Source organism: Clupea harengus, chromosome 12 (genome assembly GCF_900700415.2).
Source record: "Clupea harengus chromosome 12, Ch_v2.0.2, whole genome shotgun sequence".
Lineage (NCBI taxonomy): Eukaryota > Metazoa > Chordata > Actinopteri > Clupeiformes > Clupeidae > Clupea > Clupea harengus.
The window spans coordinates 20,657,524-20,672,783 of record NC_045163.1 but is presented as its reverse complement, the minus strand read 5'-3'; the positions used below and the strand labels follow the sequence as shown (position 1 = coordinate 20,672,783).

Genomic DNA, 15,260 nt, shown 5'->3' with positions numbered 1-15,260 from the left:
TATGCTACAACGAGACATTTCCGAACACAGTGGTATGGTGTGTGTTTCCGGTTGTGATCATTTTTATGGTTCGTGTCCCTTTTTTACGTTGCCGTTACCCTCTGGCTTAAGTACAGGGAAGTTTTGGATCATGTGTTTCATGTGGTTCCATTTAATCTCATAATCATAATTCTGATTACACATCTGTTGTAGTAACCGTGGTAACCAGAGAAACCACTAGAAACACCAACATTGCAATGACTATATACAGTCTATATACCTCTATATACAGTCGATGCTACAAAGTAAAATTAGTGATGACAGTCCTACTAGCTGGATTTATTTCCGTTATCTCTAAAAACCTAGCTTGAGCAATCCTAATAAGGAAGTGGTAAGTATGTTACACAAGAAGCATCCATTTACTAAGCTAGTATTAGACAACTTGAACAGGAGAGAAAACAGTGATCTAATTTACACAATATGCAAACATGTCCAAAGCAAGATGGTTTGCATAAAACTGTCAGCCCCTTCTTGCATTCATGGCGACCATTTCTAGCATCTCTGTAAACTGCACCCCACCACCGCACACAGACATATACACAGGGAAGGGGTAGGGGTATGCTGCCAGCTATAATTTGTGGTTGGGTAGTGATACAGTTGTGACTCATTGACAGGGTCTGTAAGAGAGGACCACTCAGAAAAATTAGGCAGAGCCTTCCCCCTCCCACACACACGCACACACACGCAATAAGCATATACATAGGACATGCATGGACAATGACAAACAGAAAAGGCAGTAAGTGAAGGATATGAGGAACATGGGCTAGAATGAGTTAATTTATGTGATAGAGTTTCAAGATGATTGATCTGATGTGGCACTCATATTAGTATACATGTTATGGTTGAGTACCATTGTAGCTTAGTAAAGCTAAGGAACAAGTGAAAAAAAGCGTTTAGAGTTGGAGATGCTTTGAGTGAATGGTCAATGAACAACATGATAGTCCTCATAAAGACTGTAGGGGAGGTTTGAAGATTAGGAAAGGCAGAGGTTAATGAGATTGAGTCCAGTAATCCAAGAAGTTAATCTGACTGCTTCACCTCATTAAATCCAACAGTGTAATCCAATTCCTGGATTCTGGCCTGTCAAATGCTGGCTAACAAGCCCAACTGCCAGAAACTGTTCATGAAAACAGCTGTTTTGTCAATTATTGGTATGCCAAGCGCTAAAGCCTTGCATTGCATCTCGGATGAACTTTGAGCTTTATTAACATGTCACTATCACCATTGACCTACAAGAAGAGTCACAGTGACATTTACTGCAATGTTGCACATGAGACTATTGTGTCATTCATCAGGGACGTGGAAAGGGTGGGGCTAAGGTTGCCCGGGCAACTGCCCGTCTGCCCTCCTCTACTCAAGCTGCCCCTCCAATAAAAAAAAAAGTTTTAAAATAGTATAATAGCTGCAGAATTTCATATACGCCTAGATAAAAAAAATCGCCACCCGAAACATTTCATAAAGTAGCCTACGGGCAACGAAAGTGGAAGTGAGTAGGGGGAGGGTTCATAGACATATATAGTCTATATATGTGTATGGGGAGGGTTAAGTAGCTAATTTGGGAAAGCCCCCTACTGTGTTTACTGTACCTGCCGTGCTGCACGCAACCGGCACCTGAGCGCCTGCATTTTTGCCTCGAGAGACAGTCAGGTTGTCCGGTGTGACTTAATCGATGCGCAACTGCTTTGACGTAGTAATAAAAGGTGAGTTTTAAGTTGTAGAAATGAATAACAAACGAACAATCATCATCAAGTTATATGAAATGAATTATAATAAATCATAAATCCAGGCTCAGTTTGCCATGTTTAGCCTAAGAATCAGGCAGCTAGCTTGCCTACCAGACAACCAGCCCGTTATCACATGCTAATTTTTTGGTAGGAAAACTAAGCTACATGTCTGCTGATGGTTAGTTTCTAACATTTCGTTTTAACAAGAAGAATACATTATGGAAGTAATGCATCACATGAATTATTTCATTAAAAGTGGTTAAATGCCTAAATCCTATCACTGTTTTGGGTGTTGTTAAGTGTAGAGTGCGGTAGAAGCTAGAATGCCTACGCAAAAGAGAAGTATTCCGGAGAGATAGAAGCAGCTAAAGGAGGCAGCAAAGGAGAGCACATCTTTGCAGAGTTGGTTACAAAGAAGCAAAGCAGCAGGTGAGACAGAGACATTGCATTGTGATAAAGATGACAATGTGTAGGCTAATTAATCAATGTGAAACAGGCTCATATTTTCAGACTCATATTTTTAGCCTACTAATGCCAATTTATTATAATTACAATTACATTTAAGATGAGGAGCAACCAGAAGCCTCCAGACCAGAGGAAAATGTGGACCAAGAGACACATATGACAGGTAGGCCTAAGTGCTGATCACCAAATATGAGATGAAAGGACCATGCTAGAAAGTACAGGGATAAAGAGCTGCACGCTAAATAATTTTAATCTTAAAAAAGTATAGGCTATTTTAGAGATCCTTTCAAAGATCTTGCCTGAGCAGAACACACATAACATACCACTGCTTCTAGTGGGCCTTATAGTAGTAATGATGATGGTAAAAACAATAATATATAATTGGACAGATGATGAGCCAAGTACATCAACTGCAGACAAAGAGTCAGACCCAGATGAGAACAGAACAGACTTGGAAAACAGGGAAAGGACAGACAAAACAGAAAGTTAGGACAGGATGCCAACAAGGGAGGATATTGAGATGGAGAGTGAGGTAGAATCAATGAATACAGATTTTGATTTTTTGCTGAGATTGAGTAATCCAACGGATCCAGCTCATGTACAGAGCAATAATCTTAAATACAATCAGGCCTTTTCTCAGGTCAGAGCAATGGACCTTCAAAATTCCTGTGCACGTCCCTGTCATTCATTATGAATGTCATGGGTGTCAATGTGAATTAAAACTGAGAGACTGAATGAGTTTGGCCTCATGGCAATATCCTGAAGCAATAAAACAGCAGGGTCTAGCTGCTAGCACGATCTTTTTTTAAGCAAAATTCCTCTCTGTGTTACTGTGTTACACATTCACAAAGGAATTAATGTTTTAGAATCTCAACGCAATATCTCACCTCCTGGACAGTTCCTGGGCTTTTCTTATATTTATTTCGCCCTCTGCTGGTGGTATTGCATCACTTCGTTCTGTTACACACTTCTGGGACTTTTCTTCTCATATGGTAGCTGTTTATCAGCCAATGATAATATTGAAAATAATATATGTATTCCTGTTCAAAGGCTACATGTGCTTGACAGCCCCGTCAAGCACATGTAGCCTTTGAACAGGAATACATATATTATTTTCAATATTATCATTGGCTGATAAACGTACTACTCACCAACACTTACACCATAATCGTTCCTTTCATTGTTTTTTTTCTTCTTTCACATAGCAGTGTATTAGGTAGGCTACCTCTGGGCCCATGCAGTAGTTTTCACAACATTTCCTCTCAGATGTTGTCTGTGAACAACAAGATGTTTTCTGTTGTTTCTTTTGTTGTTGGTGTTGTTGTTATTGTTAATTAAATATGGTTTTTAGTATCACTCTGCTTTGGCAACACTGTACATGAACGGCCATGCCAATAAAGCTATTTAAATTTGTTGTCAAAGTGAAAATTATTATTAAAATATCCCCTCCTATTTATTTGACCATATACACACCATATACACCACTCTGGTTATGCGAAGGGGGTAGGATTAGGTGTACAACAACAACAACAATGTCTTGTCTTGTGAAGCCCACTAAAGCTAGAAAACACAATTAAGGTATCAGCCAAATGCTTCCTCTTCCAGGTAGGAACATAGCGTATGTTGGTGGGGCTGGCGGCATGAGAATATTTTCTAAACGATCTCACACATTTCCACAATATCCTTTTTTTAAATATAGATTATTCATTACAATGATCAGAAATCTAAATGTTAATAAAATGGTATTAAAATAAAGAGAATTGTGTTTTTATGTCGGCAAAGGAAAAACAGCGCCAACTGCAACTCTGTTGCTTGGCCTCACAACATCCTCCCCTTTAAATCGCCAGCAGCGCTTCGCTGAAGAGCAGTAGCAGAAGCCTTCACCGAGAGATTGGCCGACTATACGACAACGGCTGACAGGGGTTTTACCCTGTCGAAAATGGTTCTTGCAGTTAAGTGGCAGGTAACATCGGCACTAACCCTCCAGACATCTGTCACGAACCTACTTTAACCTCGCTGAGCCCGACGCCATAGCGAGTGCAGATGACATAGCGTTGGTGCAACGATAGACCGCAATAGCATTCACTTCTAGCTTGTCTTTCCTGGCTGATTCATGGAATGGGATGCCTGTCTGTCGAGATTTCCTTTCCTTTTGACCAAGGACACTGAATGGAATTGCTAAAGGGGGGCTAATGGCGTAGCTGCCTATGCTAAACTAGATTATGAAACACATGTTTTCCTTCTCGACCCCTCACTTGGTGCAGGTTTGTAGACACGGCATAAAGCCCGCTTTCGAATGGTAGCTGGGCTGATCTGTCATTTTGCTGCTTTATCCATTTTCATGCCATTTCTGCCGCATGCGAGTTTTAGAAGATGGACCTGCTTTATACATTCTGTTTGAAATCGGCGAACGAGTGGGCGGATGTTCAATGATTTGATACCTTTTCGTGAGAATGTGACCGGGCGGTGAAGTGGGACTATCCGATTTTTCTGTGTTCACCGCGGGCCTCGAGTGTTCACCGGAGCAGCAACGATGCCGCGGAGTTGTAGAAGGCTTCTGCACCTGGTGCTATTCTGCCCATTATCTAAGGGTTTGCAGGTATGGCTACGACACACGCACATACACACGCACAGTCATAAGGATAGGTTGTGGAGATGTAGCAACGCCGTTTCTCCCTGTAGCAAAACAAGCTATATTAAGTCACCATCATATCACGTGTGTGTGTGTGTGTGTGTGTGTGTGAGAGAGAGAGAGAACGATAGGAGTCGCAATATTGCTGTGTTTGTGGGAGAGCGATGTAGCTAAATTGCCTTGTTATTTGATGACACGCTGTGTTGGTTGTCGGACTGTCCTGTCGTAGGCCTAGGTCGAGCTATGTAGGATATTCTTGTCACATGGACCCCAGCAAAGCAAACCAGCTTTCCTTGGGCCTGTTATTTTCCCATTAATTTTGAAACTCACTGTCTCAATATTATTTGTAGTTAGTTACTCATGATAAAACTGGACACACTTCTGGTTTTATTGTTTTAAAACTAGTCTTCTTTATGGGTGCTCTTTAGGTCCAGGGTCTGGTTGTTATCGCAGACACATACAGATCATACAAAACCATCCCACTTAGCTGAACCTGGAGATGTTGTATACCTGCTGACTTCTGTAGTTGAGAACATTTCTGTATTTGAGGTCTGTTTGTGTTTGAAATGTGTGTGTGTGTGTGTGTGTGTATGTGTGAACCATGAAGGGTGAAGCCTTTTGTCTATGTGATGTATGTTTATCTGACTCTATTTACCTCCCTCTCTCATTGGCTTTTCCCTTTTACTCCCCCCCTCTTTGTACCCACCCCACTTCTTTCTCTGTCTGTGTTGTAGTCCCGTATGCCAGCTGTGAAGGTGAAGTATCTACTGCTGGTGTGGGTAGGGATCCTGCTGGCAAGCTGGGTCCTCTACATGCAGTACTCCTCCTACTCTGAGCTGTGCAGAGGACACGTCTGCCACATGGTCATCGTAAGTAACCTACGGCTCCCTGTGTGCGCGGGCGGGAACCAGAGAAAGACAGAAACAGTTGTCATATCACAACAAAAGTGGAATCACAAGTTTTTGTCATCGTGTACACAACCTAGTGCCAGTTAAGGCCTGTCTTTTATTGTTTGTTTTCGTCAGAGTGGAAAAGGAGTGAGCTAGTAGAATGGCCGGTCTGCTCCTTTCCATGCATTAACAAATGCATCTTTGAAACTCCCAAAGGAAGGTGGGAATAGGATAGAAGGGCACCATGCTAATTGTGCACTATATGTTTTCTAAAAAAACTGTTGTGTTAACAACACAGTAAAGAAATAACTATTTGAGGTATTTACCAGCAATATTCCTTTTCCAGTTGTCATGAAATGTTTTGGATTCACTGGTCTAGGGGAAATGCGACAACATGATAATGTAGGGGTCATGACGCGGGATCTAGGCATCATGACAAGCATGGAAAATAAATATGTTACATTGTTTAAAAAGAAAGTCTGTCGGCTCATTTGACGAGGCCGCTTGGCTAAAAGAATTTGCTTGGTGAGGGCTGTTGCCATGTCAACTAATAGAATAGCAGTGTCAAGAACACAGAACATTTTAGAAAAATTAAGATTGAATCAAGATAGAGTGATAAAGATTTCAAGGATATCTTTTTTTACTGTACTGACTGGTGTTTGTAACAGCTAATATGCTTTGGGCAACAGGAAGTCATTAATTTAATTTGTGTCTGAGGTTAGGGTTAATAAGGTTCTGTCCTAGAGCACCAGTCCACGTGTGTGTGTGTGTGTGTGTGTGTGTGTGTGTGTGTGTGTGTGTGTGTGTGTGTGTGTGTGTGTGTGTGGCAGATGGAGAGACTATATGCATTTGTGTGAACATGGAGATTGCTCCTGTGTTTGTGCACCTCTGCGTCTGTGTATGGCCCTCTTGTTCAGTGTGTGGTAAAGGATTGAATTTACAAGGGATGAATCTACCTCCTGAGAGAGGGAGAGAGAGAAAGGGAGATACCCTTGGGGGTCGTGTGTGCATTAGTGGATTATTAAGTACTTCTCTGTGCAGTGGGTATTTTAGCTGTCTCGGTGGTTTAATTGGTCAACTCACTGTGTTGCCATGGCAAGGATGATACAAGGGGTGTAAAGTTCTTTCTTTGTAGTCCCTCTCTCTCTCTCTCTGACACACAGTTTCATAATGGCGTTGCTGCCATTCACTGATCACACAAGCTTGCCACACAAGAATGAGGTCATATGCAGGTACACTCACACTCACACTCACACTCACACACACACACACACACACACACACACACACACACACACACACACACACACACACACACACACACACACACACACACAAAGAGCTAGAAAGAGAGCTCCTGGCCCAGTCTCTCCAGGACAGATGGATATGGTCAAAGTTAAACCAGCACAGGACTGTGCTTTGTGTTTGCCTGTTAAGGATTAAACAAATTAAACTGTGGGTATGTGTGTGAGTGAAGGAGAGAGACAGAGACAGAGAAGGTCTAAGCATCAGAAGGTCTACAGGAGGAGGTGTGCGCGTGTGTCGTGTGTGTGTGTGGGGGTGTAATAGGTTTCTGCTCTGCTGTTTGTGTCAGAGTAAAGACACGTCACGTTGATGGGCCATGAGAGATGTTGCCATTTTAGTTTAAATAGCCCAAGGAAGTAAAGCTTCCTGTTTATAGTGATGTGTCACGTACACTCGCTCACATACACACACACACACACACACACACACACACACACACACACATGTGCTCACATACACACACACACACACATGTGCTCACATACACACACGCACACACACGTGCTCACATACTCACACACACACGTGTTCACACACACACACACATGCTCACATCCACCGCTCTGACATTTCTCTCTTGTCTCAGTGTGATCACTACCGCAGGGGAATCATAGCCGGCTCAGCATGTAAAGCTCTCTGTGAGGAGAGAACCCTCAGCCTGCAGAGATGCCTGTCCATGTCTCCAACACACCAGGTACACACACACACACACACACACATACACCCACTCACGCTCGCTCTCATTCTCTGTCTTAGTTAACAGTAATGCATATCTATCTCTACTACTCACTTCCAGAAAAACACACAATGTCACATACAAGTACAAGGCAACACACTGCTTAGCACAGCACATGCCTGCTCCAACCAATAGCAACAAAGACCTACACATACAAAGCACATATAGCAGTGAAGGCTTGAAATACGGAATCAATACATTTTTTTGCCCTGAACCCCTGAATCTACCCCACCTAAAAATATAAAAATAAGTTGACATAAACAAAAAAAACTAACATTCAAACAAAGACAAAAGGCTTCATGGGAAGCTAGTTGAGTGCTTACAGTCTCTAATGATGCTTACAGGTGTACACTGGGTTGTGGAAGGAGAAGGCGGTGGTCATAAAGTGCGGCATCGAGGAGTCAGCCAATGGCGAGGGCATCCCAGGCTCTGCCCTGCGGCCCGAGAGCAGCCTCTTCGACAAGCCGGCCCGAGGCACCTCCATGGATGAGTTCAGAGAGATGCTGCACTCGTTCCTCAAGGTCTGCCCATCCTGCCCATCCTCCTGCCCATCCTCCTGCCCCTCCTGCCCCTCTCTCCCACACGTCTCACTCGCCTTAATCCACTTGCTCTCTTTTTCTGACTGACAAGCCATGTGTTGTATTTTGATTTTAAAAACAATTCTTTCACCGCCACCGAGAGTCAAAAGATATTACAGTGGCATCGCTGTATCTTCCTATATACAGATAAATCCACGTAGCTAAGGTTGTACAAATGCAAACATTCAGCTCTATTTTGGTTGTGAAAAATCTGAAATAATATTCTATGTTTAAGTGATTTCCATCATTCCCCACTGTCTCATTTCCTATAATAATAATAATACAAAAAATAATAATAATAATAATGCAAATTTAGAGTAATCTAACCAAAGCTTTTCCTGGGTAACTTCTTATTTTATATAATGGCTATTCTTATATTATACTTGCACTCTTTCATCAGACAACTTTATTTAATGTTTTGTTGCATACATTTGGAAAGTTATTAACTGTTAAAAAGCTTGCTGTCTAATGAAGAGTTGGTTTGCAGAGAACCCTAAGCCATTTAAAAAAAACAAAAAAAAAAAAAACACTTTTCTTCCTCACTCTCTTTTTCTAACCTACTATTTTCCACCGCAGGATAGTTTGGGAGAGCAGACATCTCTTGGCACACTGGTGGCACGGGTGGTCACCCTGGCTGACGTCAACCAGGATGGTAAGGTGTCCCTGGCTGAGGCCAAGTCAGTGTGGGCGCTGCTTCAGGTGCCTGAGTTGCTGGTGCTGCTGGCGTTAGCCGGCCGCGAGCATACGCCACGCCTGCTCGGCTTCTGCGGTCACCTGTACGTGACGGAGCGCGTGGACCACAGCGCCCTCTGGCGGCTGGAGGTGCCCCCCACCCTGAGGCCTGTCGTGCCCGAGGCGGTCGGTGTGGCTCTCAACCGCTGGCTGGCCCCCGCCTGGCCCCGGCGGGCCCGCATCAGCATTGGGCTGCTGGAGTTTGTGGAGGACGCCTTCCACGGCGCCTACGGCAGCTTCCTCATGTGCGACTCGGACCCGGCGCGCGTGGGCTACAGCAAGCAGTACGACTGCAAGATGGCCGACCTGCGCGGTGTGGCCAGCGAGGCGGCCGTGCGTGGCTACCTGCGCGGCCGGCCGTGCCAAGCCAACGCCGACTGCACGTACGGCCACGACTGCACGGCCACCTGCGACCGGCTGGCACGCCAGTGCAACACGGAGGTGGTGCAGCCCAACCTGGCCAAGGTGTGCGCACTGCTGCAGGACTTCCTGCTGTTCGGCGCCCCGGCCGACCTCCACGCCGACCTGGACAAGCAGCTTCGCACGTGTGTCACCCTCAGCGGCCTGGCCAGCCAGATGGAGGTGCACCACTCACTCGTGCTCAACAACCTCAAGACCCTGCTGTGGAAGAAGATCTCCAACACCAAGTACTCCTGATCGCAAAAGACTGGAGGACAAAGAAAGAACTTGGGAGACTGAAGGGGGGAAAGGCAATAAAGAAAAGTGGTGCAGAGATGGGAGTTGAAGTGAGAGATAGATAGATGGATAGATATACGAGAGAAAGAATGGGGGCTTGGGCTGAAGAAAAAGCGAGTTGGTAAGAAAGAAAGAAACCTGTAATAAATAAACGAGAGAGAGAGAGTGTATACTAGAGGAAAAGGAGCTGTGCTGGACCCGGACTGAACTGCAGATGCTGTCTCGTACCCTTGTACAGACGCTGCTTAATTCCCAACCCTGCCTTCCCACATTCATAATCTCCTTGCCCTACAACTCAAACAGAGAACAAGAAAGACACCACTACGGGGCACAACTTGGGACACACATCACAGTCCACACTAGAAGACAGTTTGTCAACACTTTAAGCCAGCAATGGAAAAAGACCCCTGACTATTGAAGATGATTGTTCTGTATTTTATGTTCTACACCTAGATTCACTATGCTGTTTTTGGTAGACAAATGGCTAGTGCCCCACAGGGCCGTTTAGCCACTGCGATGGAGAACAGAATTTCACTAAAGTTCCATATGAACGATATACTGAACCAATCACAGTCACCCATAATTACACTGTCCAGCACTTAAAATTTCTCCATTGTGGAATGCCTCACAGTGTGTGTGTGTGTGTGTGTGTGTGTGCGTGTCTGTGTGCGTGCGTGCGTGTGTGCACGTTTGTGTTTCTTTTTGTGTGCATGACAGAGAGAGAGAGAGAGAAACCCAGGAGTATAGATGATACCTCTGTTACGGTCTTGTGCAGTGATACTCAGGCACTTTAGTTCCTAAATGTCTCTCCGTCCTCTAACATCATGAGTGACCCTTAACCTTGTAGGATGCATCTTTTGTGTGTGTGTGTGATGCATCTCGTGTGTGTATGTACAAGACAGGTATTTATTGAGACTCAACTCAAGACTGGCAGCCCTTTCAGGGAACGCTGCTTAATTCTGCCAGGAAGACTACCAGGTCTGCAGTTCTGTGTGCGCTTGTGGAACAGTCTATAACCAGTGATGGCTGTGGTTTTTAAATGGTTCACTGGAAAAGGAGCCTGGAATGTGTGTGTGTGTGTGTGTGTGAGAGAGAGGAGATGTGGAAATGAACACATGTTTAGGTCAAGTGTGTACATATTTGATGTAGCTGTCACTCTAGTTGCTGTGTGTGAGTGAGAGAGAGGCTGCTAGGTTCATGCTGTAGTGCATCAGTGCAGTACTGCACTTAGCATTGTGTTGTATGGTGTTTGTATTCCACAGACCCAGGCATTCAGACGTAAAAGGTACATTAAGCAGATGGTATATTGGTATTCCTTTCATTACTAAAAGATTGATTAAAATTACTCTTAACTACAACGTTCAACTCATTTTCTTACTTGTAATAAAAAGTTGTTTTTGGGCTGAACATTCTTCATTGGTTTGAAATTTGTCAGTTCTCTAGGAACCTTATTGAAAATGACCTGGTTGTTCAACACATTCACTGAAGCTGAAAAATTTAGTAAGAATTTAAGACAAGTGAAGTGGAGCAATGGACTGGCTGGCAGTAGACCAGTATATTCAATGATTAACTGTGGTGTGATGAATCTAAGTTCATGGTAGCTTTCCACTTCATGGTTGCAAAACTTCTCTCCTCACTTACCCTTAACCTCCTTCAGTAAGTATGTACTGTATGTCTGTCACACAACTGCTCAGTTGTGGACAGAGATGTCTGGATGTGGGCCCCATCCACTCAAGGGACATAAGATTTCAGCGGGCTGTTTTTACTTATGACAGTGGGGAAAAGTGGAAGTTTCCAGAGTTGAATGAAAACCAGGGCACAGGTAGTGTCAATGGTCAATGACAACATCTGCCACTTTCTGTGCCTTGTGCCACACACAAGAAACGCTGGGGGTGTACTATAATAAATCATTCTCAATAGAATAGAGGTCATCGTAAAAATGGAATGAGCCAACTCAAAACGTGCCAAATCTCACGTATAAAAAAACAAACATAATTCTCCTACTCGACAGTACTGACATATTACACATACACTTCTGGTGGTCTCCTCCTGTGAGTGACTACGGTCAGAGGCAATAGCAGGTCTGGTCTTTGTGCAGATTGAAACAAAAACCCAAGCTTCATCTTTAGGAAATTGACAAAAGGTCTCTATGAGTTTGTTTGGAATGGAGAAGGAACTGAATAAGACCATTGAATGTCAAAAGATTTTGTCTGTGTTTATTCAGTAAACCATCCAGCACTGCAGGCAACACTGAACAGAACAGAAATATAGGCCAGCCAACATCTCTCTTGGTTGAGACATTCTCAGTGAGCTGTGGCCAACATAACCCTTGGATTGCTTAACCAGAGCACCTCTCAATGACCTTGGTCCCACTGACTACTTCTTTGTGCAACTGGATCTGGAACACCTCATGTGGGAGTCCTCAGGCTGTGTAAAGCTGGATACGGAACCTCCTGATGGACCCGACCGGACCTTTTTGGCCCAAGCCTGCCACTGTAGCGTTCTTCCGATGAACGTCAGGAGGCTGGAGGAAGGTGCCCCTCCACAGGAATGGTGACCTTCTTCGGTCTACACACGGGCTGAGAGCATATCACCTCCTGATCAGCCATAAAGAAAACAGCACAGGGTATTACCACTTAATTATTGTTCAGTATGTTTTGGCTCAGCAGTAGGTAGGGGATGTGTGGTTCTATGTTGCAGGCTGTAGGTGTGCAAGTAACTAGTGAACAAACAACTGCAGAGTGCAACTGCAAACTGCAGTTTACTCCCAAAGGCGTTCTGTGTTTTCTTGCAGTACAGGCACAACAGCAAAAGCCGCATTGCAATGCCTCAAGGAGCTAGTGGGTGTCTCGTGTGTGTGCAAATACCTCATGCCTATGTACTATGTGTGTAAAATGAGACACATATCATGTAGCTTCTCCATTTCAGGGCTCCAAATAGTCACTCACGTGTCTGACCCTTCATACTTCTGACTAAAAATGGCCTTTGCATGTGACAAATGAAAATATATTAGCAACATTAGTTTTCAATGGAAGAACCAATCTCTAAACAACACATTGCATTCTGCATTGTGTTTATAATTCATCTGGACAGATGTATAAACCAGAAAATGAGAAGACAAACAATAACTCACTACAAACACTACTTTGTACTATCTTGTACAATGTACTATCTTATTCATCACCCAATACATGCTTTGTGGTTCATGTTTGACTTTAACTTTGTAATGCTCTATTCAAAACTATCTGAATTTCAATACAGCACTACACTATACATGGTGTATATACACTATTGTAAGGTATAGCACCACAAAACCCTCCTGCTCACCAGTCCCGGGGTGGTGTGTGGGTGGTGGGAGGTAGCATTTTAGTATTTATCTGGCTGATTACCATGCCAACAGCCCACTACACAGGGCATGCAGGCCCGACTCAAGCCAGTTTCTGTTCGCCCGCTTATGGCTCAACCGTGGAATCAGTGCCACAGTCGCGTCTCATGGGGCAAAAAAACATTCAGCGTTCACAACAGCATTTACTCAAGTAAAACGTTATTATGCTGTTCATTACAGAGTTTGTAATTTCATCTTTAGACACATTGATTCAACATCACACGAATCAGGTATAGATATAGTTCCTTATGTTGTTGCATTAGGGTTTTTAGAACAACAATGTATAAATGTAATAGTATAAACGGAAAACTTACCATGATTTTGACCCATAAAAACACCAAACGTCTCTATAGCAGAGATCCACTTAAGACACTTATGAGCCTGCACTCTTCTGCATTAAGGAAAAAACAGCCTTTAATTAAAAGTTCATTGGTACACTTAAATACACAGCTGCTAGCATACGTCATTAAAATAAGGTATCTGGTTATGCACCATGCCTGCAGCCTAGTTTCCAAGTCCGTCTCCTAGTTTGTCTCAGGTTTGCCCACTTACGGCACGACCGACAGTTATAGCCAGTTCTGTACGGAGTATAAAATTGCAAACAGAATCAAGTACTCATAATAAAAATAACAGCAACATAATGCATGTTTAAAAAATTAGTCCTACGATTTTAACTGGCAATTTCAAACGATTGAGCCTAATAGCAGAATTAAATCATAAATTAAACAATGATAGCTATGGTTGTAAACGGCCAGATATAAAATGGAACCATAACAATACTGTACCAAATAAAAGAAATACATGTTCATGGGGTAGGAATCAGACAAACATACATACCACATTCAAACTTCTTTATAATTCCAACCAGATATTTTTGTGCACATTCCAGGCTCAGTAAAGAAAGCTAGTATTTGTTAGTGGTCTGTTCATCACGAATAATGCGTAACAAGTGTCCATATTCCCTTCTTAATGTAGGCCTACATGTGTTATAGGACAGTAGCTGCACCCAGATTGTTGACGCAACAGATGTCAAGCCATTCTCAATGCAATGCAACCAAAGTAGCCACGAAGTTATCGTCAACAGATAGCGTCACTCAGATGGATCTCAGATCCCACTGTCATAAATTAGTACATGACTCCAAATGGTTTGGACTACAAACACAGATGTGCCGCAACGAAGATATTATGTAACCTTACGCTGAATTTACACTGTTAAACTTATTTCCAGACATGTTTTAACACAGGATTATTTTCACAAATGTCTTGATCCTGCATCCATATTTTAATCCAGCCTCTCTGGGCTGTGTGTGTGTGCGTTTGTCTGGAACTTTCTAGCCATCTAACGTTACTGATGCAACACGTGACATGCTTCATACTGAATTTCGTAAATATTGTACATGACAGACTATAAATGGAAGACATGCGATTTCAAATCGTGGTGTTGAAAGGAATTTGAATTCAACTAAGGGCATGATAAAGACAAGGTGACTATGCTAGCCATCGCTAATCGTTGAACAATAACGTTCGGTGAGTTTAGGGTGGGTTTATTTAGCACTTGCGTGCAAATTTAATATCATGTTCCTCATAAGTTTTGTAGGTTAACTCACCTCGCTCGTGGAATGGTGCTCTTATTTTTGAGAGTGTATATGTCTCATCGCTCATGTTCTGTACTATAACTTGGCTGACAGCAACTAAGCCACGTACGGGATAACCGCGGGACAACTTCCACAAAATACGCAACGCGAAGACACGTCAAATACAGTTGACACTTTCCGCGAAGGGCATTGATTTCGAATTTCTCCATGAAAATGGCATATTTTGTGATGTCTTATAGATTCATTATAAAGGCTCGTACAGAATATCAAGGAAACCGCTAACAGACTGAACTGAACCTCGTAAAGGATTTCTCTTTCTTATGGCCTTATAGAGCCCGCCACCCTGCGATACTATTAAGTACATGTACAGTACCAGTCAAAAGTTTGGACACACCTTTAATTTTTTTGAGAAGTGTTTACTTTTATTATTTTCTTCATTGTAGATTTATACTGAAGACATTTAAACTACGAAATAACACATAT

General features: G+C 43.1%; 1 protein-coding gene and 1 long non-coding RNA gene across 5 annotated transcripts; one reads left to right on the top strand and one right to left on the bottom strand.

The window, feature by feature from the left end:
• Positions 1-4,049: 4,049 nt before the first annotated feature.
• dipk1b (divergent protein kinase domain 1B) lies at positions 4,050-11,204 on the top strand. 2 transcript variants are annotated; one of them, XM_031577992.2, is made up of 5 exons: positions 4,050-4,191; positions 5,595-5,729; positions 7,642-7,749; positions 8,136-8,312; positions 8,946-11,204. In XM_031577992.2, exons 1-5 carry the CDS (start codon positions 4,168-4,170, stop codon positions 9,756-9,758), a joined length of 1,257 nt encoding a protein of 418 aa, XP_031433852.1. In that variant the 5' UTR covers positions 4,050-4,167; the 3' UTR covers positions 9,759-11,204. The 2 variants fall into 2 exon arrangements, with proteins under 2 accessions (XP_031433852.1, XP_012685617.1); XM_012830163.3 differs by having other exon boundaries at positions 4,088-4,827.
• A 782-nt stretch (positions 11,205-11,986) lies between these two features.
• LOC116222951 lies at positions 11,987-15,207 on the bottom strand. Of its 3 annotated transcripts, none has more exons than XR_006152699.1 (3): positions 14,790-15,207; positions 13,675-13,760; positions 11,987-13,573 (listed from the first exon to the last, which is right to left on the bottom strand). It is a non-coding gene; the product is annotated as an uncharacterized LOC116222951 (long non-coding RNA). The 3 variants fall into 3 exon arrangements; XR_006152700.1 differs by lacking the exon at positions 14,790-15,207 and having other exon boundaries at positions 11,987-12,394; positions 13,497-13,573; positions 13,675-14,778; XR_004164845.1 differs by lacking the exon at positions 14,790-15,207 and having other exon boundaries at positions 13,675-14,778.
• Between the last annotated feature and the right edge of the window lie 53 nt (positions 15,208-15,260).

Bases quoted from the DNA above. Each gene is read 5' to 3' on its own strand.
- dipk1b (XM_012830163.3), top strand. From the start codon at position 4,762: ATGCCGCGGAGTTGTAGAAGGCTTCTGCACCTGGTGCTATTCTGCCCA. The intron at 4,828-5,594 runs GTATGGCTACGA...TCTGTGTTGTAG, and splicing joins CATTATCTAAGGGTTTGCAG to TCCCGTATGCCAGCTGTGAA. The intron at 7,750-8,135 runs GTACACACACAC...TGATGCTTACAG, and splicing joins CCATGTCTCCAACACACCAG to GTGTACACTGGGTTGTGGAA.